We start from the raw sequence: 23,330 nt of genomic DNA on the forward strand, positions 1-23,330 counted from the left end.
ATTGTTTTAAAAATTTGCACCTTAAATGAAAATTTGTCAGTGTATTCACTGAAAAAAATGGTCTCAACAGGTCAGTAATTTTCATAATAAGATCCTCCACTTCTCATATTTTTTGTTTTTTTTCAAAAAGCAACAGTAATATGATGGGCAATCCACATACCTTTCAATGGCACATTACTAAATAGGAGGTCTCAAGCATTTATTCATCAGCTTTGAATTGTACTTATTTTTAATTGTTTTAAAAATTTGCACCTTATTCTAATGTCATATATAGCAAGGATCCAGGATGGAATTGAATAAAACTGGTGAGATTGAAGAAGTTGTCAAATTAAACCCAAATCAAGCACAATATATTTTAGTGAGTAGCCGCCATATATACAGTAACACAATTTAATTTAGCATATTTTGGTTCCCTGTTTTTCATGCAATTACACAAATCTTGAAGGAAATAAAGGGACTAAACTTGTTTTAGTTTGTAAAGAAGTCTCCAAGGGTGGATTTTTTTTCAAATGTGTTCCAATATGTAAGCTGAAGAATAGGTGTGGGATAATTATAACCCCCATTGAAAAGGTGTGGTGCAAGTCAATCCTGGATCCAGCCTTGTGTATTATGCCTTGTGTAGTAATTGCAGCTACAAATTAAGGCAGCAGATGAAATGGTTTGCTGATTTCTGCTAGCTTTGATAAATTATTTAGCAAGGTTGTGGAATTCTCTACCACATTTTATCATCCATTTTATAGCAATGAAGGACTCACTGTGGCTTAATCATTTGGAAAACTAGTTGTCAGTATCCTAACTAAATTGTTACTCCCTATATAACATTATTACAGATTAATTTTTATTTTAATAAATATGATGATTGAGTTACATCATTTTACACTACTTTAATCACAAAAATGGACTCAATAGAATTGACAGTTAATACTTCAAGTCACCAACATGCAAAGCAAACACACAAACATGTATTGCACATCCAAACATAAAATGAAACATTTGTACTAAAAAGACAATACAGCATACAGCTACAAAACTGAATATAATCCTTGCTCATCTGATGACTTTACATATCAAATTACAAGCTAAATGGGTGAAATATCTTGAAGACTTATGGGCAATGCCATCTGGCCAAACTCAAAGTAAGTCACTCTTCATATCTCAATGGTAAATGAGCTTGGGCACTAGCAATGCATTCATATAAAGTCAAGTGGCAGTGAATTGAGTTTCAGAAAAATGTAAGAACATGTTTGCTTTTTGGACTAAAAATGAGACAACTTTCTTATGGTATTAGATATGTTCCTCTCAGAATTAGCTCCCCTGGTAGGGTGGTGGGGAAATTGGCACTACCACTGATAAAGTCTTAGTAAAGTCATCATCTGGTTAACAAAAATGTTAATACTGTAAAACAACATCTTTCCAAGGCATTGTATTTTATGAACTGGCTGAAGTCCATTGTTCTGTTCATATTATTAGGCTCGGTTATTGGGCCACCAAAAACACCTTTATGGATACATATCCATAGAAATTTTAATAACCAGAACAGAATCCATCGCAAAATTCTTGAAATTGAATTACGTACCACATGAAGTTGTTCTACAGTAGATCGAGCAAGAAATATTGACACATATACAAACACACACCCACACATAAATTTACATCATATTCATATTATTAGCATTGATAAAGAAGCCGGAGAGCAGCCTTTACTTATACCAACACCAGCGCTGGGATGGAAAGCTGAAATAAAAATAGCTAGCTGATGTAAATCAAAGCTACCCCATGCAGGATTGAAAATTTAAAGTAGCAGGGATTTAAGCTAATTAAAACTTAGAGGAAATTAAAGGTGTTATGTAGGCTGTTGCCATGTTGGAAAATATATTGAATACAGTGTTGAATATGTCAAAAAGTTACAATAAAAGTTAGGGCCGGGCAACTAGATGCCATCAGAAAAGATTACCACCAGGCCAAAAGTACCAATGGCGGCTGACCGACCCTTTTCATTGAATAGTCCAATATTAGGGACACTTATCAAAGATACCAAGTACAACGATTTTTGCAGGTTTTCATAATCTGAATTCTGGAGGTCATTTCATTGCAACATATAAATGAGTACTACCTGTTAACTACCCGCATCTGGTGACTGAGTGCTGATTATTCATTTTAGGCAGTTTTACAAGGGTTCCTGCCCCATCAAGACAACAAAATTCATAACCTTTCCATGTCTTGACATAACAAAATTATGAAAAATCTACGGCCAAAACATAAAATATATGGGTTCCATAACTTCTGTCATGTTTATAAATTTCCACAACTTTTCTTGGCCTGGAAATTGAAAATGAAATTCCATGACTTTTCTAGGTTTTTCCAAGACTACAGGAACCCTGTTTGCAGGTGGATGCATTTATATTGTTGTATTTTGCAACATTTTTAATGAATATCTTGTTATAAAAATGGCTGCATTTTTTTCTTGTATTTTTACTTATTGCTGAAGAAATTGGACAAAATAATGCACTGAACATTGATAATGTTGTCTAATGCCTTTGCCACAGGTCCTCATAAGTGTGTGCATTATTGTTTCCAATTTCTCTGCCACCACCACCAAGTAATATGTATTTATTACCCTCTGCTTATCAAATACCTCACACCTATACCCAAATGATACTGCTGACGATCCTACAAACAATAAAACAAGCATAAGACAAGACAAACAAAATATGTACCTAACATCAGACATTGTCTTTTGAAATGAAGCTAAGAGCTGTAGAAAACTCTTCTGGTCTCCTCAACAAGAGATTTAAAAGATGGCCATTAAAAGTGTTAATGCACAATGTATGATCTTATAATATGAAATTGGGTGCTGTTTTTTCCAACCCTGATTTTTTGTTAGATTTATAATGTTTACACATACCTCAACTTGCACCTAAATGGAATCAGTCAAATTTGTTGTGTTTGTAGGTCAAAGTAATTTTGCCATAAAGTTGTCTTACGACAATAAAGTCCCCCCATAAAACTCTATGTTAAACGGCCAAAATAGCCAGTCAGGTTTCTTTCACTATACCTCATAATTTCAGCTTAAAATGGACAGAAACCCGTCCTGACAATTATTATTTCAGCATTTAGGGTAAAGAATAACAATATAACAATTTGAAAGAAATCATACATTATGGCTTTGAAAGTTAGCAAGTGATCTAGATCAACTATAAATCGCTCTTGCAAAAATACTGAAGAGCTGTAACATCATTCTTCTTCAAAAGACAGAGTCTGTAGCAAACAGATAAACACTTCTTGGGCCAATCAGTAAAGACATTGCAAAAATATGTGGAGTGTATTGAAAATTGATAAATTACACTCGGCATACTACGCCAACTCGCGCATTTCTTCAGAACGTGTTTGCGACTCATAGGACCGATTCATTTTCATTAGACAGTATTCCTGCACCATCAGGACAATAAAATTCCACGACTTTTCCATGACAAAATGATGAAAATCAAAGACCTAGTTCCTCAAATGTCAGGCATAAATATCTGATTTTTTAAATATGTGTGTTGAATAACTCTACTCATCCTTCCAGATTTGTCTACACTTTACATACTAATCTAGTGGTAACACTATAATGCAAAGTTGTTTAGCTGCAACAATACGCATAATACAATAATTAAAACAACAAATGTGGGAAGTAGAATTACACAACCAATTAGGGTGACAAATTAAACAAGTTGTTTGGAAAACACAAATCTATGGACTATTTATACACTACATTATGATTACATCTGATTGTTATCACCTATTATAGCAATGCAAGTGGCCAACCCAAATAGTTCATAGCTCTGACCACATGTGACATAAAGCACCAAAGCTGCAATATGTACACATCCTTTTGTTAGGGCCTGCAAACTCTTTGAAATTCAGCCTAAATCAAGCTAATTAGTGCCCCTAGATCCAAATTAGCACCCTCTGCTGGCTTTTCTAACATCTGTTTAATTGCCCCATTCAATGCACTGGGTCAAAATGCAAAGATTGTGCACACCAGACATGTATTTATTTTGATTGAGCGAATATATTATACATAATTGAATTTTCTTCAAATCAACAGGTGTTTCACATAGAATGATGCTATAACACTACTATTCACTTTCATTTCAAAGCTAATTTCAAAATCTCTGCTTGTTTTTGATCATTTATTAGCATAACTGTTATGATCAAAATGAAATGGATTGGCGTCACCAGCAAATAAGTAGAGTCTATCATTTTACCAAAAAATAATACAACCAATGTTATGTCTGAATTGCAATTTGCCAAATATGCAAAATCGGTTAACAATGGGTTACATTGTGTGTATTATGACTCAATGGTTTTAGACAAGATAATTTTGCATGTACTATAACCAGAACACCTGCCACCATCAACAAATGCAATATATTTGCTACATCACCCCCCCCCCCACCCCAAACACAGCATCGGTACAAAAAGCTATATACTACATTGGGTAAACCAAATTTGTCAACTTCCGTAAAGTTCCAATCAACAAGAATAGCTTTATCCTCAGTTGTGTAGGACATGTTGAACATTGAAGCGATTGTCATGTTGCCATACTCTCAAACCTAACCTATATCTTATTCATTTGTTTTATCTCATAGATTTCACTCAATGTACCTGTAATTACAATGACTGTGTAAAAGCTTAATCTGGGCTTCAAAGAGTCTCAGCACTGTTAATCTACAGATTTACCATTCAAGAGAGTTAAACTTTCAGTCGTTTCATTTCAAAGCACAAACATTTTGAGCATTTGGGTATGCTTGTAATTGTCAGCCATGCCTCATCTTTACCATGTGCATCTGACTAGATCTTGAACTGAGCCACATTGCATCTCAATTTGTATTCCAAAATTTACCGGTTGTGGTACAACTTTCAAAGTGGAATGCAAAATTGTTCTACAGCTTTTTAAATGATACGCATCCTACTGCACCTCATAATGGCATTTTCAAATGACTTTGCACTACAACTTCAAAAGTAGAGCGTAATTTGGCAACACAAATGAGGTGTGCATTGAGCTAGGCCTATTATAGACCTGACTAGTATCATATGTTTAATGTGAGGCCTGCATAAAATTTAACAAGCATACTGTGGCATTGAATAGCATGGTGTTTACAGGTGCACAACCCAACTGATATTTATCATTATCTACCATCACCAAATGATATATTATCCCCTCTTTTCAAACATGACAATCGTGGAGAAAATCAGTTCTGTCAAACTTCCTTTCATAAATCTGTAAATATGATGAGGTACTGTCAAACTCTTTCTTAATCTTTCTTAACTCTTTCTGTAAATATACAGATGCCATACACAAGTCAAACAAATCCTATCAAACTGAAGCATACTACATTAAAGAAAAATAATAGAAAATAAACCAAAATAATAACTAAATAAAAAACCAAATAGGTCTACTAATAGAATCCAGAGAAGTTAGCACACCACTAGTCATGCGATATATAAACATGCAATTAATCATTGATTGTCATGCATAATTGATGTCGTTATGTGATCAGTTATTGTAGTTCATGCAATATACATTAAACCACCATAAGCACCAATGACATACCACAAGACAAAACACATAGACAGTATTCGACCACTTTACTATATGCCCACATCCATATAGGATTTCCTGTAGTTAGTGAAGCATTATGTTTGACACATCACTTTACATGTGGTACATACACATACATACAACATTTGATTCAAACACACAACTTTAAAGCACTGTGATTTCCATCTTCTAACTTGAACAGGAATGTCTATGTCTTGTAACTAAGAAGACATTCTTAACATCTTTCACTGAGAGGGGAACAAAGAGCCATTAAATGTGCAGCAACAAAGTTTTGTGACTAACTTTGGTGCACAACTGGTCACTTTCTGGAAGTTTTAAAGCCAGTTAGATTTGGCTTACATGCCAGTAGCTCGGGAATACCAACATTTTCCCCTAAAATTGCCAAGGTCTATCACATGACCACACAAACCAATACTATGGTCTGGTCTCTAGTACATTCAAAATATAATGATTAACAGGTGTACATTCTCATAATTCATATAATTGTGTGAAATTCCTATACCCAATCTCTGCATGTCTACAGAAACTAACCATTCACCTCATAAGTTAACAGTATTTGTAATGAAAGTATCATTTTTACTTTTAGTCTCTGTTATTGCTGAGTTCAGCATGCACATGTGTTTTAAGCACACATGAGTGGAAACTGTTACCCACTGAACCTTCACTGGTAAATTGTTTCTAGTGATGAGCCCCTAGATTAACAATTTATTATCAATCTCTGATGCATCACTTGATCAGCCCAATTCAATCTGTGCAATGTACATCTGATACCAACACATATCCTATTCCTACTCCCACAAAAGTACACTGGACTACTCCAGTTGAAATCCATACACCCCTATGAAAGACATGACCTAAATTGTCTGCATAGGGAGTGCATTTCAAATGGCATCACCTGAATGGGTGACTGTTTGAGATAAACACCCCATGTGTGGGACCTTAATCTCCACACATGGGATGTATGGATTTCAACTGGAATAGTCCATTTACCATATAGTGAGGCAACCTTTATACCTACCTATGACAGATTCATAGTATTTACTCAATGACCTACCACTGCTTGATGTGTCAAATATTATTTCAAATGCTTTCACTGGCAATTTTCTGCTGAGGCATGAAAATTGGGATGATCTGAATTTGGAACCACCAAGGCCAAAAATCAGGCCGATGCAGAAGCTACAGATTTGATCAGCTCATCACTATTTTTGTGTCTGCAAAGTACTGAACCAGTTGGGATTACATCTGAATTAACTTACCCACAATTAAGAAACTGAATTCTGTACAATTAACTTGTGTACTTATAGGTCGAATACATTTATAGCAACACATACCAATACAAGAACTAAAACAACATAATTATTCACTAATAATCATGCGGATGAGTTAAGAACACTGTGTGCGTGATTGAAAACAAAAAATTGTCTTTTTTGTTTGTTTGAATACCATTTTATTTATCCAATTGTTCCATCCGGTTTGCCAGACTCGGCAGTTTGGGGATGAGAGATTTGGTCTGCAGGCGATTAAAACACAGCAGTAACCATGGTTACGCATACACGTTACCGTAGCAACACACATCAGCGCCAAGATAAGTAGTAGTAGTAGTAGTAGTAGTAGTAGGTGTAAGTAGTAAAGGAGATAAAGAAAGAACACAACAAGTAGAAGAAAACCCCGTCAGAAACCAAAAGATTGAAAAAAACAAGAGTTAACAACAAATTAAAAATGTCAAAAACAAGATTTAAACATTTAATAAATATGCATGCCATTGGCATAACCATAAAGCATTGTAAGGTTACTACTTTCTTAGTTTTAAGGCATTTGGGAAACAAACCAGCATTCCAATACATGCACTTAAGAATTCCATTTAGTTCCACATATTTGAAGATATTACATGCACTTGTTTTCATTTCATAGCATTGCCATACACAATAGGGTTTAGTTATCTAGTAAACACTACACAGCTTCAAATTAATAAACTTTTTTAACATTTTCCATAAATAAAATCTGGAATAAGAAAAAAAAAAACACATTTGGAAGGACGTAGTAGTAAGCTTCCAAAAATCAAAAGGTGAACTGAAAAGAGCCATGCGGGAAACCTAGAGCAACTCAACGTTGCTTAGTAAACAAACAGGGTTGGTTCATAACAAAGCAAATACAATCTCAAATAATTCTCTTCTAAAAGGTAACTTAATATCAATCTAGCTGTTGCTACATTATCTAGATCAGGTTACGTACATTCATATATTGCATTAAATAACAAATCCTATGGTCTCATATCATGTTTTAATGCATAAACAACACAAATATATGGCCCAAGAGCTGGAGAATAATTTGGTGATGAAATGGGACAGTGTTCTCTTGAATATCCCAAAGTTGCAGTTTTAATCCTACCACTTTGTGCAATCTTACCTCTGAGGTTGCTTTGCTTTAAGTAAAATGCTATATATGTTTGTATGCATAGAAGTATGTCTACAGGGGGGAGTTTGTGTGTGGATGCATTGTAGGCACCTCCAAATGAGGACATTTATTTATATGATATTTTAATCGCAACTGTGACACATATGGAGCGAGTATGTTAATGTTAGGTCAAGTGGTTGCAAATAATTGAAACTGTTATTCGTAGCTCACCTCTGTTAGGTGTATAGGTCATGTCTGAGTTACATAGTAGGATTTCATGTGTAAAGCACATCCTTCATATGGCAATAGTACACCACAGAATTTGATGTCCTCCTTTGAAAGTGCCGACATGTAGAGGTGTATTTGTGTTGGTATATTTGAATATGCATACAAGTCTGTGTGTGTGTGGTGTGGCCACACATGGATATGTATGTAAATATATACGTGAATTTGACAAGTTCTGAATAAAGCTACATCAGAGTAGAATAACACAAGTATAGATTATTTATCTCAGAGTTCAAAGAACAAACCAGACCAATGTCCATCTGTCATACTCAAAATCTGTACAACACTTGTATATACAATTTGCTGAGGTTTTGTTACTTCTCATGCAAACTATGGAATTGAATATATTAAGCTTTTAATCAGTCTTTCTTTGCAAAACTTCACCATATTATGATCAACCTAAATGTTTTACTTGATAAAAAGTGCATTAAATCAAAGATATGAAATTTGAAGTTCCAAAACTACAATTGTAACAAACCATAAAAGCAACAAATTTGTGTGTTATTTTCCAGCTTCTTGTCCCAATATCCCTTATTCTTTGATGCTGACATGACATAATACCAACTAGCAGGTTGTAGTAGCTCTACCATCAAGCAGTTCAGTTCAAACACATTTCCGGTCATAAAAAAGCAGCAAGTATTGGGTACATTTATTCTAGACTATAAGTGTGCTCTAAATTACAGTATAGTATGTGCAAATCCTTGCTAATCTACAGGTCCTCATTAGGTTCTATGTGTCTTAGAAACTTCAAATATCATAAGTACACTGTATACAGAATGAGTTAGTGTGTATTGACACCTTATTTGAAGAACAGACAGCAAAATGGAGGGTAATTTTGACTCTAATTACAGGTAGACATGATATTCTTAAGAAAACAAGGAATTACTGTGTTTTGGTTCTTGTTTCATGAGAAAATGTAGTTATTTATTTGGTGGAAAGTGCATTTCAAAATTGTAGACTTTGATAGGAAAATGACCAGAAAAATTTTATATGATTATGAGGAGCATATTTGAACATTATTATGCTTCAATGAATAATGAACAATGCCTCTACAATTGCTTGCAGAGAAGAACAGACTTTGTTTACCTTTTTAGTGCATACACACTGAAAACACAGAAGACCCGCAACAGACTGGTAATCTGAATGGCTGATTACGCATCATAGCTGTGTGTTTGGCCCATATGAAGGGTTGCAAAGCCCTGCATATTTCACTCATTAACAGGGCACAAGTGTCGATCAGATCAAGAGAGGTCTGTTCTTCTCTGAAAGCTGATGTATACCTCTATTATACGGAGCACCAATATTGTCAATTTTAATTGAAACCAACGTCTACAATGACCCAGGATTTATAAAGAGCAAATGATGATTTGTAACACTTTGATTTGTGTTGTACTCATATCACATTGCACACTTCTCAAAGATTCTGCAATACAGTATCATATCTTGGTGATAACACCCTCAAATATAAGTTACCAAGTGTTATTATGGAAGCAACCATAGGTATACCTCACAATTCTCTCTCCATGCATTCCAGGCAAACATGGAAGGCCACATTCTCTCTTTATACTTCCTTGATTGGTTGACAATAAACAATACTTGTAATTTGCTTCCCTATATAGGGTGATATCTGTGAAAGAAAAGGCTACCACTAAACTGATGATACATTAAATAATCATGAACAATGTGCATCAACTCTGTAAACAATTAAATTTAGTTACAATTTTGTCACAAATTAATCTTCTAAATGTCTGCATCTGATGTCCAAAACAATTGATCTATTTCCAGTCTGTAAGCAAGAATAAACATCTTCTCACTCACACTGCACAAATGTTTCTCATATTCATCCACAAATATTTATTGAGGAAGTGGAGATTATATGTATGCAAGCAACAGAAATTATTTACTTCTATACTTTGATAAGAAAAATAGCCATCATTATATCACCCTCTGGTAAGCAAAACAAGAAATTGGTAACATTTTGAAATGCACTTTATCATATTTCAACCTGGTGAAATGAGACACAACATTCATGCCAAGAAAAATGTTGAAAAAAAGGTTTGGTGGAATTTGGATTTGTATGAGAGCTTAACATTTCATTCAGCTCTCTGAAGTCCGTGCATAAACATATGTGTGAGGTTGGTTTAGACGATTACATGACTATGGACAGGGGAAGAGAGAGATTGAATTATAACACACTTTATATGATAGGATATGTAAAGGTTGATGGGAACAAACAAGGTTGTCAAGAATTTGTGTACATTTTGTTAGTAATTTATTTCAAAAGGAATCTTTTGAGTCCAAATCTTTTAGTCTCACTGATATACATGGGCTTAATATAGTCAACTACATATTTAGACGACACACAAGATCTGTCTTAATTATGCAGCACATATAATACACATGGACAGGACCACTAGTCTACAATATGGTATGGCACAAAGTTACTCCATGGCTCTGTACATAAAATGCAATATATATGGACAGGAATGGCGGATATTCATCATTCTTTATAAATGATCATGTGGCAAGAGCTATGTTGAAATTTGTCAAATAAATTTGAAATCATTTTCAAAGATTGGAAATACTGTATCATGAGAAATGTTTTTAATGTGTTTGATTCCGAAATCAAGATTTCTTATTAAATGTGGCCATTTTGCATGTATCCCTTTATACTGCTGCCTGTTTAATAGCCAGAGCACTAAAATATTTTCCCCATGGAAGAGTTTTTAAATTTAGTCTGGAGTGGAGATATTAGACCTGCCAGTACAGAGGTCAGATATAAATCTGATTAGTTGATTGACTACAGCGGGCTTAGACTCAGGCAGGCAGGCAGGCAGGCTGGGGATGGATGGATGGATGGACAAGCTAGCTAGCTCTCTCTCTATAAGCTGTAGGATAGATTGATACAACGGCCAGTCGGCATTGGCTTCTTAAGATGACTTGTTTTGCAGCCTGGCTTGTTGGCTGGCTGGCTAGCTAGCTGGCACTCAGAGATGATTCTGCTTTTCATTCTACCTAAATGCCTAGAGGGGGGTTTGAAGCTGAATTATGCAGATGATGCCTGCCACATGGTTTTTGCTACATACTAATTAGGAACGTGGGGATTAAATGAGCAGGCGAGTTGCAAACTGTAAACAAACTGAATACTCAATTTGTTAAGAGTGGGCAAATGAGGGTAAATATGCTCGAGTCAAATAAAAAAAATCCTCTTTTGACTAGGTGTTAGATGCACTTTATCAGATGCAAGGAATGGTTCTCATACATTGGGTATCATTGCACCAACTAATACCTTGTATAGTATGTATACTACAATATTGGTTCTACGACCATGAGGGGAACTATGCGGGTACTAAATGACATGACTAATTTTCAAAGCAATACAACAGCATTCTAAGCTGATAGCAAAAAAGAGAGGGGTTACAGTTGCCATGGCTACAAGATCATAAAGCTGACAACCAGCACCAAAAAAAAAAAAAGAAACAAAATAAAAAAACAGCCGAGTATCTATGTAAGGCTTTAATAGGACATAGCTCGGATATAGCAGTGTTCCCATGCAACCACTGGGCTAGAGCGCTAGTAGGTAGACTACCCAACATAGACTACGCCAACTTGCGAGGGCGCTATGCTGACCTGATTGTTGTGTATTCTGGGGGCGGAAGAAGGTAGGCAGATTTTGTTGGCCGAAAGGAGACTTTTTGTTCTTCTTTTCCTTTGGAATATAAAGAAATACATGAGAGAAACACATATATTGAGTTTACTTATTAACTCCCAAACTATAGGAAAATAGGAATATAATAGAAATTGAGAATTTTATAGTTTTGAAAGAAAGGTAGCCAGAATTAGAGGTTGCATAGAAGCAAAGAGCCGATAGATTGTTTGTTTTTGAATTTGTCGTAGATGAGAATGACACATTGAATGACTAGGAAGATATGAAAGCATGGAGAGGAGTTGGTGGATGAGTGGATGGATGGACAACACAAATCAACGCAGGCAAATGATTGGGTCATTGGTAGTGATCACATGACCTGACCCGGAGCTGATGTCCATGACACATGTACGTGCTACACGTATAATCAAAAAGAAACACGGAAGAAAAGATGATCAAGAACAAAATGGCCCAAGGGACGTAATTACCTTTTCCCAGTGGCTCAGGCCCTAGGATGAAGAGCACACAGTGGGAGTAAGAATACAACGTGGAAGATCACACATAGGGAGTTAGAATGCAAATATCATAATAATGGCTCAGTACCCCCAATTTTATTATATCTTTTTGTAATTGATTTGAATTCTCCTGTAGCACAGGAGAAATAAATAACACCCAGGGAAGGAAGGTACCATCGAGGGAGAAACAAAGGGAATAAGGATGGATTGATTCGAGGCAGAGGAAAAAGGCAGAAATTGGAAGAATTGAAAGGAAGGACAGATAACTCAAAGAGTCTTAACAGGTTTACTTATCAAATATGGATTGAGATGCCATATAGCGCTTGGGCTGGCAGTGCCTCCAAACTTTCCTCATGTTTTGTGATGGTCTAGGTTTGTATCTTTCCTAGCATGTTTTGAGATGATACAAAACCAACATCTTTCTATTGTTCCTTTATTTAATTCTTGGACATGACACATACATTTCAAAGCAACTAGTGTGTCCCACAAGCATTCCACAAGCGCAAGATACGCGCAACTCAAACAAATTAACCAATCCCGCTATGCAATGTTGTTACTAATCAATGGTCGGCAATTCTGCAAAGTACGCACACAGGCACGTACAACAGTGTCCAAGAGTTAAATATAGTAACAGTAGATCTTAGTCTGCCCGCCCCACTACAGACTTGATACATTCTGGATATACTTGACAAAAGAAGGTGCATGTATCGATTGGCATTATGGTCAAAAATGTCATTGAAGATTATCTGCTCAAATTTGTAGATAAAATCAAATATTTTATGAGGCACTACCGAAAAAGCACAGATAGGAAAAAATCAGAGAAAAGATTTATAAAAAGCTGATAAGAATACTGTTATTAAAGAGAGATAACATTAGAAATATTAAAATATTGCATTAATAACAACAACTTAAATTAATCATAATGATGCAAAGGTTGAACTTCATTTGGGTGTCAATAAATTGATTAAAAAAAAAAAAAACCTTTGGATTATTTGCAGCAGTGTTTCTCATTTGTTTCTATTCTATAAATTAATTTTTAAAAAGCTAATATTACAATAACAAATAAAGGCTGGTGCGAAAATGGAAAAATTGTATAATTGTTTCTACATGCAGTTGAAACTTATTTTATGATAGAAAATAAAATTTATGATATGATTTGAATTTTGATTGCCTGATGTTTGATTGAGTGATGAAAGACTGGACAGAAGACCACAGATTCACCACTGCATAATGTAATAATTTTGTGATATATTTAGTGATCAATAATCCTAAAATATGACAAATGATTATGTGTATATCACAAGATACATCTCAGTGTATATGAGAGTTGAAATGTTGTTACATAAATTATGGATAGAAAGGACAACAAAATAAAGCCTCTGATGGACAGATGTAATAACAAATTTTACGTAAATATAATTGATACGCAATAATAAACTGTGCAGGAGTATTTTAGTATATAGTCAAACAAATATTGACAAGTACTGAAATCTTTCATTTTCACATCAACAGTGCATTAAATACAAATATAATTAAAGACAATATGGCAAGCATAGTTTTAATATTATTATTTTATAATATAAAAGAATATAAATAGATTCTCAAAAGTTGCATCACGGATAGGCTAATTATTTGTGCATGCTATAGTGAAGTCTTATTTCATGACTTGAAAATCACTGCAAATCTCTAAACCAACCTTAATATTACCTATAAAAAGAGTCACATTATTTAACAGGCGGAATGTAAACAAGGGAGTCATAAAAACTTTACAATTAATGCTAAAGGAAATCCTTATTGTTTGATTGTCATGATAGGGCCTTAAATTATGTACCTCAAGAGATTGTTTACAAAAGGCCTAAATTGAACACTTGCTAGCATCATACACTGGGCTATTCCAGTTGAAACCCATGAACCCTCTAAGGAAGACATTACCTTAATCTCCCACACAGGGGATGTAAATTTCAAATGGAGTCACTCAAGTAACCCCATTTTGAAATTCACACTCTATGTGTGAAAGATTAAGGGCATGTCTTCCATAGGGGGTATATGACTAAATGGAATAGCCCAATTCCTGGGTAATCTTCTCCACTGGCATGTCATTACACACTGACCAATGCCATTTTCTGCAGGTCTAAATAACCACACGTAGAGTACATGAAACTGAATTAATATTTTGTACTAGCATCTTTAGGTGCACTATTTGACTCCCCTCCTTATTCCATTTAGTTCATTATAAAAAGCAAATAGTTTTACTTAGTTCATACAGAGTTTGGGTTCGTAATTGTATAATACGTTCCAAATCTGAACTCATCACTATGTTGCAAGTACAGCAAATCAGCCTATCCAGTTCCTGGATAAATATAAAGTTATCTTATAACATGCTTCAATTGTAGTAAAAACCTTACATCTATTGAAACATATTTTGACATATTTACCTTCTTCTTAGGATTGAGTAATTCCTTATACTGCTCTGACTTGAGGAACCTTGTATAGCTATCGTTCCTCATTAACAAGAATATATGATCTTGGGCAGCATCAAAGGTGTAGCGGTCTATGTTTAGCATCTTTTTCTTGGTGATTTCTTGTGTCTTGGAGTCCACATTGATTGGACAGTGAGATGAGTCTGACAAAAACTCGCTGGGAACAAGAAACAGGTGAGAATATTATCGTACATCAAACTACTAACACAGAGCTCTCGGTCTGTGGGTCTGTGGATATCTCTGTCTTTACTCTAGGGGAGTGAGTTGGCAGAAATATGGCTAAGTGGGTTATAAGGTCAGGAGAGTAAAATATTTATGCAGGACTTTACTTCTATGTTCAACTGCAGTAGTGTGGAAACATACCTCTGGCAGTCACTAGAGAAAGAGTTCAAGTAACACATGCATGCACCGTACAGATTTGTCATTTCTGTCTGTTGGTAATGGTATGGAAGTGGTTGTGTATTCCTACCCATAATGCAATGTGAAGTGGTTGTTTACCCATAATGCAATTTGTAACTGTCCAATCGGGTTGTAACACATAGACACTCCGGGCATATAAAACCGCAAAGGTCATCTAAGGTCAAGTCAAATTTAAAGTTCCTCTGATCGGGCTTTAACTCGGGTAAAATAATCCCTACCAAACTGCAAAGGTCATCCGATGGTCAAAGGTCAGGATCAAATTTGAAGCTACCCAATTGGGCTGTAACTGGGAAAATGATCATCCTCAACACTGCCTGGAGTCTAAAACCGCAAAGGTCATCCGATGTCAAAATCAGGTCAAATTTGAGGTTGTTCCAATTGGGCTGTAACTGCAAAATAATCCCTGACTCCCGGAGAGTATAAACCCGCAAAGGTCATCCCAGGTCAAAGGTCAAGTCAAAGTCTAATTTGTTGCTCTGATCAACAAAACTCATCACCAGGGAACAGTTTGGAACATTTAGCAGGATTGTGTCAAAGGTCAAGGTTCCACCTCCCCAACTTAATTTACGGTCTATCAGTAGACTATCACCAGGATGTGGCTCTAGTGTTATATAATCATAGATTGAGGACTACTTATACAAGAAAAGTGACAATTCCATCTGAAGTAATGTGATTTGCTTGCATAAAACTTTCAATAATTCTGTCAACAGTATTATAATAATTAGTTAGAGATGTTACAAAAATGATAACAATCTGTGGACATCATTGGTTACAGTAGTATGTGAAGAATGACAATGTCATATTGCACACAGTTTGTGCTGTGTGCTAGTGTCATGAATGATTCTACAAGTCATTTTATTCCTGCAAAAACTATGGATTCAAGTCGAGTGAACACCATTGGACTTTGAACTGTCCCATTCCTGATAGATCAATGACCTTAATTGCATTGACAGAATTCATGATCACATGGAAACTTGTGTACTTTGTACAAAATGAGAGAGTAAATAGTTGACAGTGTATCGTTGATGGTCATTATGGATCAGTTAAGCTCCCCAGCATAGTAGCGATATATGCATTGGATTGTGGTACTCAGTTAACCCATTCATAACCTAATAAATATACACAATGCCTGTGATCTAATCATATTTTATTATTTGTAAATATACAGACCCAAATGTAGGTTATTAATCGCACAACTTACATACACAGTGCATAATTGTTCCTATCTCTGATATAAATAATCCACATTTGATGGAACAAATTTGGAATGACAATAATAACATTGTACCATCTGTTTTACAGTCATTACATGAACTTGTCAGGGTTTGTGTTGGGCCTCAGTATTTTTCCTCATCCTTGGAATATTACCTTGGACGAAAACAAACCCCTCTGGTTTCAATGACTTAAAAAGAGAAAGCGTGCAATTAGCCAATTGACACATAATGCAATGTATATTACTAATTCAGATGTTTTTAAGTTAGTTTTTACTACATTATTTGTTCTGGGACAATGAATGCATAATAGTTTTGATAAAAGGCAAAGTAGTTTTGAAACAGCAATGGCTACTTACTCATAGATTTCTTGGGCTTTGGCAGGTACCTGATTTAAAGGCAATGCCTTCAAATCTTGACAAGCTACATAAAACCTGTCAAATTCTAAAGGAGGAAATGAACACAGAAACAAAAAATACATGGTACTTATTGATTAATACTCTTCATGTCCTGACTCTAATCTGAATAAAACAACATAAAAGAATATACAAATGTTCCTTGTAATAACATGGTTCAATTATGAAATTAGCAACATACACAAGAGATTAGACTCAATGAGTCTCTACTCAAAATTGCCCCATACATAATGCTATTGTAAATCTGCCTGTCGTATTGGTTAAGCAAGTTTTTCTGCATATCGTATAATTCTGTAAAATCTCCGGTCTACAAGATTTTGCAGATTTCACGAATAACACAAATACAATTATGATCAAAATCAATAGTTTTCACCAAGATTTGTGCCCATTATCAATAATTTCCAACTGGTACATGTAGTGTCTTGTTGTTGGTGACTATCATTAGGTTGTGTGAGCAGATAATCAGCAGCAATGCATAATTTCACACTACATGCTTGAAGTACACTTTGAAGAAATAAAGGAATTGTGATCAATCACAACAGCTCTATTACATAATATTTGCACTCACCTAATGTTTTCTTCACTGAACTCCTTAGCGAGAAATTTTCCCAACTGATCTCTTCCTAATGGATCTTTAAGAAGATCTTCAAATGAGAACCCCCACTTTTTGACTCGCCATACCGGTACATCTTTGAGACTCCTGAGGATAAAATGTACATAACAAGTATAGCTGTTAACTTCAAAGTTACTGAAAGGAATATGATTTCTTGCAACAAACTGCAATTCAGTGAGAGAGATTTCTTTGAAGGGTTTCAGCACAAGGGAAATGTCCTTAAGTAACTATGCTAAGTGAATTGCTTGATCCTGGGTATTTGTGGACTTCACATGCATGCCTTTTCTTACATGCATCCCAATTCAAGATTGATTTTGAATTTTGATGATAAATGAATAGTTCTCTGGTGACAGATACCTAAAGAAATGCTCAAGTCATTATGACTTGAACTACGGCTAATAATGCCAGCAATTAACACTGTATTCGCATCAAGTCTGACAATCATTTTTCTTTATGCATAATAACATGTATTCAATAGGCAGGCCAAGTTGCCATGTTGGAGGAGTAATGCTAAGATGTCAGGTCTCTAGATCAGGGATCTGCAACAATTAAGGAATTTAGTTGAAGATCACTGCTCCCCACAACAATTTATACTTAGCTAAAATATGTTTTATTGTATTATCATGTGAAATTCCATCTGGAGGACAAACTTATGCAGAATTTTATGCAAGTTCATGAGTGATTTCATATATAGGCAGGATAATTCTGCATATTAAATAGGCTCTATTCAGGATGATTCTGCATATTAAAGAAAGTGTGTGTTTCAACTTGAATGGATATAGGCAGTCTTAAGACATGGAGACCACCATCTCATAGAAAACTGATATTATTTAGTGGTCAAAGAAGTATTTCTTTAGCTTACATTGTCTTTGCTGCTTCCCATAAACTTGTGTCATCTGATATCCATGGGTTAGATCCTTCAGGCGGTGTAAAGAAACTGTCATAGTCTCTGTATTGTTGACAGTAACTAATAAGTCTGTGGAAGAGATGGATGAAGCATACAAAAGTGGTAACAAAAATATTTGATATTAACCCTAACCCAACCAGAGCTCACTAAAGATCACTATTAAAACCACTGCTCGTGCATGCATTCCACGTAATGCAATGACACAATCAGCCAAAGCCATTTTTGTACCCAGGGAATCACTGGCCGGGCCAGCGTAACCCCCATGGCAAGAGGCTGGTGATCTTTTGTGTGGCATGCGAGGGGTCTGAAGTTTGAATCCCGGGGGTACCAAGTGACATCTTTGTTCACTTCTCTTCTTTTTTGTTTCTTCTTTCCCTTCCGATAGCAAAACCCATGGGTATGGTTATGGTTATTGACCTTGTTTTTCCTAGATTTGGGCCTCGTTAACCCTAACCCAACCAGAGCTCACTAAAGCTCACTATTAAAACTACTGCTCGTGCATGCATTCCACAGGATGCGATGATGCAATCAGCCGAAGTCATATATACTCAGGGAATTACTGGCCAGGCTGGTGATCTTCTGCATAGCATGTGAGGGGTCCGAGGTTCGAATACCGAGGGTACCAAGTGACTTCTTTGTTCATCTTCTCTCCTTGTTTGTTTCTTCTTTCCCTTCCAATAGCAAAAACATCATGGGCATGGTCAGGGTTATCTGCCCATTGATCCCATGATATCTCACTCTAATATGATAACCTCTATGCAATAGGTGAAATGAGATGGTACACCATTCAAATATTGGTACATAATTCCACTCACCATCCCAAATTCATTAGATCCCAACTCTGACCTCCTCAAGAGACAGCAAGCTCTGTATCTTGAGAATTTGATAACAATTCTAATTTAAAGGGCTATTCCAGATCCACACATCTATATTGTAATCACACCAGATCATGTTCACATTAAACACTAGCAGCAATCAAACTTAAAACCCTATACCTAGCTTTGCAAATGGATACTGTATCTCAAAACTACCTAAAGTTTGTTTGGCTTATAATAGGTGAAAATTCATGTGTCACACATAACGCAACATGCAACTAGTGTAAGTACTGCGGCCAACTGTGTGCATGCCATTTTATATCAATAAACGATGTTATGAGTCTAATTTGTTTTGCCTATTATAAGCAAAACAAACTTTAGTCAGATCTATTAGTGTGTATACAGCATTCTCCTTCACCTTAAAGGCTATAAAATGTTTGAAGTACAATTCAGTTTAATCAGCCGTATCATTTCTATGTGTAGTATAATTAGCACAGGTGGGAAAAGATGACAAAGTGTGTCTTACTTGTAGGACTACTACTACTTACAATTCTGCAACTTTTGATGTCTTGTATTGCCTCTTCTCTAGCCTTGCCCGTAACATTTCCACCTGAGCACAGAAAAACAACATGAGAATAAGAATAAGATAACATTCTATATTGTACTCTTGATCATCATTCATGTACTATTCTTTCCAGTTTGATCCAAAAAAATATGTAAGCAGATATGTTTGAATTTCTCAAACACAATTAGAAAATGAATAACACACACCCACACCCACCCCTCATAAGCATTCACTGGACAAGTGAATTAAATTAAAAGGCCTAAAAAGACTAATAATTTCACCTCACAAGTTGTAACCATTATACTACCACAATGAATACCCACTATTTCCTATCAGAGTAAAATAGCCATTAGTATTTAATCATTAGCTTTGCACTTAACTCCCAAGTGATTGCCCCAGTAAGTCTCAGAAACTATTCTCTCTTGAGGAGTTAAGTTACAAAGAAACACAGGGCATGTACCTAGCCACTTTGTTGACTGCATGCACCCTACAAGGCACAGGATAGATAGATAGCGACATGGGATATTTACTTGACTAGTGCCAGTAAGCTTATGCTGTCACCTACATATCACGCTACATGGATGAATGGGTGATAAAGCTAAACCATCTCGGAAAAGCCGGATACATCTCCTTATTTTATACCTTTCATATACACAATAATATCAAATGATATATTTCTATATTTCATATAATTTAAGTTTGTTCTTACAACAATATAAAACCTTTTGTTTGCATGATATTATCTCCATACTGCTACCAACACCTACAGGTCTGGTGTTTAGAACCATAATTTATTGTAAACTAATTTGAGGATAACATCTCTTTTCAAGACATATGTGGCATGCAGGCAGGTAGAGTTAATGGCTAACAGGACAGCTCTAGCAGGCTTGCTAGTTGTACTGTTATAATATGAAATTGAAATTGAGTCTGGCCTCTATCCTTGGAGACTTGTTTTACAACTGCTGTAAACATGGAATCAGTTGTAAAATGGCATACACAGCTACAGCCATACAGTTGGTTCAAACATCTGGCCAATCACAAATGAAATTATACCATGCGCAATTGCTAGTGTGTATGGCATAAATTATGTTGGTAATTTGATCAAGGAAATAAGACCCTTTTCTTTGGTTTTATATGACATACTGTCTGTGATGTATACTTCAACTGTAAGACCCCAGTACCACTTAAAAAAAGTTATTCTTGGCTTTTTCTTAATTTACAATTTTTTAAAATTTAATCATTGGCAAATACATCAAAATACAAAAACAGAAAAGGGAAATATATTTTGTATCTGAATTGTTTGTTTTTTAACTTATTTACGACACAAACATGTCCCTGTAAAAGTAGTATAATTTTGCGCGAGCTGTGTTGATTGCACAAAAGCACAAAAATGAATATGTTAACTTCTACAGTACTATATTTTAGTTACATTAGGTTTTACTTTGATCAAAATTGTTCAAATTATCTTTATAACAAAGGAAAATTTTCAAAGTTGCCTCTTGGAGATCCTATTCCTATTTTATTTTCTAGGTAAAAGGCATGATGGATGTGAATGCACACATGGACACCCCCGGATGCAGTATGCAGCATTGTCCTTTTTTTATGAATAACATTTGTATGAATTTTACATATAAGCTAATCAGCTATCTACTGAAGATAGTACTACAAACATATTACTCAATCAGACCACACACCACAGTGTAATTTTATCTTTTACTAAAACCTTAACACTAATATTTCATGTGACACTAACCAATAGCTCACTTTTTTGAAAGGGTTTAGAATTTTTTCAAAAATCATGAAACTCTTGGTTATCCCGACTAAACTTTCAAATGACCAAATTGTGTCAATGGCAGCAGACTCTGCATGTGTACAACATTTGAATAAAACCTAATTGCTTGTATTGTCTCTATGTGCATTATGTGGGTGTGCAAGTGTCACTGTATGCATCCCTTAATGAGGGATAATTAAGATTCAAAGACAGAATATGGAAAGCCAGAGATTCTTTTCTTTCCAGTATGTGTACAGTTGGTCTGTTTCTGAAATATTACGGGTAATTTAGCTTCCTTCAAGCCATAGTAAGCATGCTAAAACACACTTTCTATGAGTCTCTTTCCAAATTTGTGTGCCTATACATTAAACCAGCAAAATCTAACCAACTGGGTGCCTCTACTGAGATGGGCAGTACCTGGTTACACACAAAAGAACCATTTGAAAACTTGCTGCAAAATAGCCAAATATTCTACCATGTTATTTGAGTGTGCCAACATATTTTACAAATGTATTTAAAAATATACAAACATTTTGACAACATTTTGACAACATTTCAACAATGTTGTGGTAGTGTTTGTCCTATAAAACATGTTTTTGTGAAGCAAGAATTTCTGTGAGATTTTTATTCTCCACTTTCCACACTTAAATCTAAAAATAATGTGCAGCTCTTTGAAATTGAAAAATAAAACTACTTGCAAAGTTGTTCGAACCTGTAAAAATTGACAAAAATGAATACTGGAAAAATGTGGCACTGTACAGTAGCTTTCACTGCGCATTACATATTCTGGCTGTGTATTCTTGCCCTACCTAGCTGCCTTGACAGTAGTTATTTCACCTGCCTGTATTATTATATTGGTCCTAACATAGGAGGCATAAAAAGGTCAATCAGGTATAGTGGTAAATAAAATTACATACAAATATACACACACTCCTAGTGAAACAGTTTTACATCAAATTTGATTAACAAGCCAATAACAATGAAATCATACAACACATTTGCTTGATATTATTTTTTGAACCTACAAGCAAGTTACCACCTTCCCCAAAGCTAGAATGATAAAAGCTTTCTCATAAATGAAGCATTGCATCAAGCATGCAAGACTCTCCTTGTTTGTACCTAGGGCATGTGGTTTGGGTAGATAAATGAAGCATTGCATCAAGCATGCAAGACTCCTTGTTTGTACCTAGGGCATGTGGTTTGGGTAGATAAATGGAGCATTGCATCAAGCATGCAAGACTCTCCTTGTTTGTACCTAGGGCATGTGGTTTGGGTAGATAAATGGAGCATTGCATCAAGCATGCAAGACTCTCCTTGTTTGTACCTAGGGCATGTGATTTGGGTAGATAAATGGAGCATTGCGTCAAGCATGCAAGACTCTCCTTGTTTGTACCTAGGGCATGTGGTTTGGGTAGATAAATGGAGCATTGCATCAAGCATGCAAGACTCTCCTTGTTTGTACCTAGGGCATGCGGTTTGGGTAGATAAATGGAGCATTGCATCAAGCATGCAAGACTCTCCTTGTTTGTACCTAGGGCATGTGGTTTGGGTAGATAAATGAGCATTGCATCAAGCAGGCAAGCATGTGGTTTGGGTAGATAAATGGAGCATTGCATCAAGCATGCAAGACTCTCCTTGTTTGTACCTAGGGCATGTGATTTGGGTAGATAAATTTTGACTTGTT

The 23,330-nt window shown here is 35.5% G+C and overlaps 1 protein-coding gene across 8 annotated transcripts in view; it reads right to left on the reverse strand.

Moving 5' to 3' along the window:
- Positions 1–23,330, reverse strand: part of LOC140152513 (regulator of G-protein signaling 7-like) — a 130,404-nt gene that overhangs the window by 4,149 nt on the left and 102,925 nt on the right. For 2 of the 8 annotated variants that reach the window (XM_072174855.1, XM_072174856.1), the window contains exons 9-15: positions 19,859–19,920; positions 18,451–18,564; positions 17,544–17,675; positions 16,919–16,993; positions 14,884–15,085; positions 11,918–11,996; positions 2,618–2,670 (exon numbers count right to left, since the gene is read on the reverse strand). In XM_072174855.1, the coding sequence (XP_072030956.1) occupies positions 2,618–2,670; positions 11,918–11,996; positions 14,884–15,085; positions 16,919–16,993; positions 17,544–17,675; positions 18,451–18,564; positions 19,859–19,920 (717 nt within the window). Of the gene's footprint in view, positions 1–2,617; positions 2,671–7,051; positions 7,119–11,917; positions 11,997–12,421; positions 12,443–14,883; positions 15,086–16,918; positions 16,994–17,543; positions 17,676–18,450; positions 18,565–19,858; positions 19,921–23,330 lie in introns of all 8 variants that reach the window. The other 6 variants (XM_072174859.1, XM_072174861.1, XM_072174858.1 and 3 more) reach the window with 5 other exon arrangements.

Source organism: Amphiura filiformis, chromosome 5 (genome assembly GCF_039555335.1).
Source record: "Amphiura filiformis chromosome 5, Afil_fr2py, whole genome shotgun sequence".
Classification (NCBI taxonomy): domain Eukaryota; kingdom Metazoa; phylum Echinodermata; class Ophiuroidea; order Amphilepidida; family Amphiuridae; genus Amphiura; species Amphiura filiformis.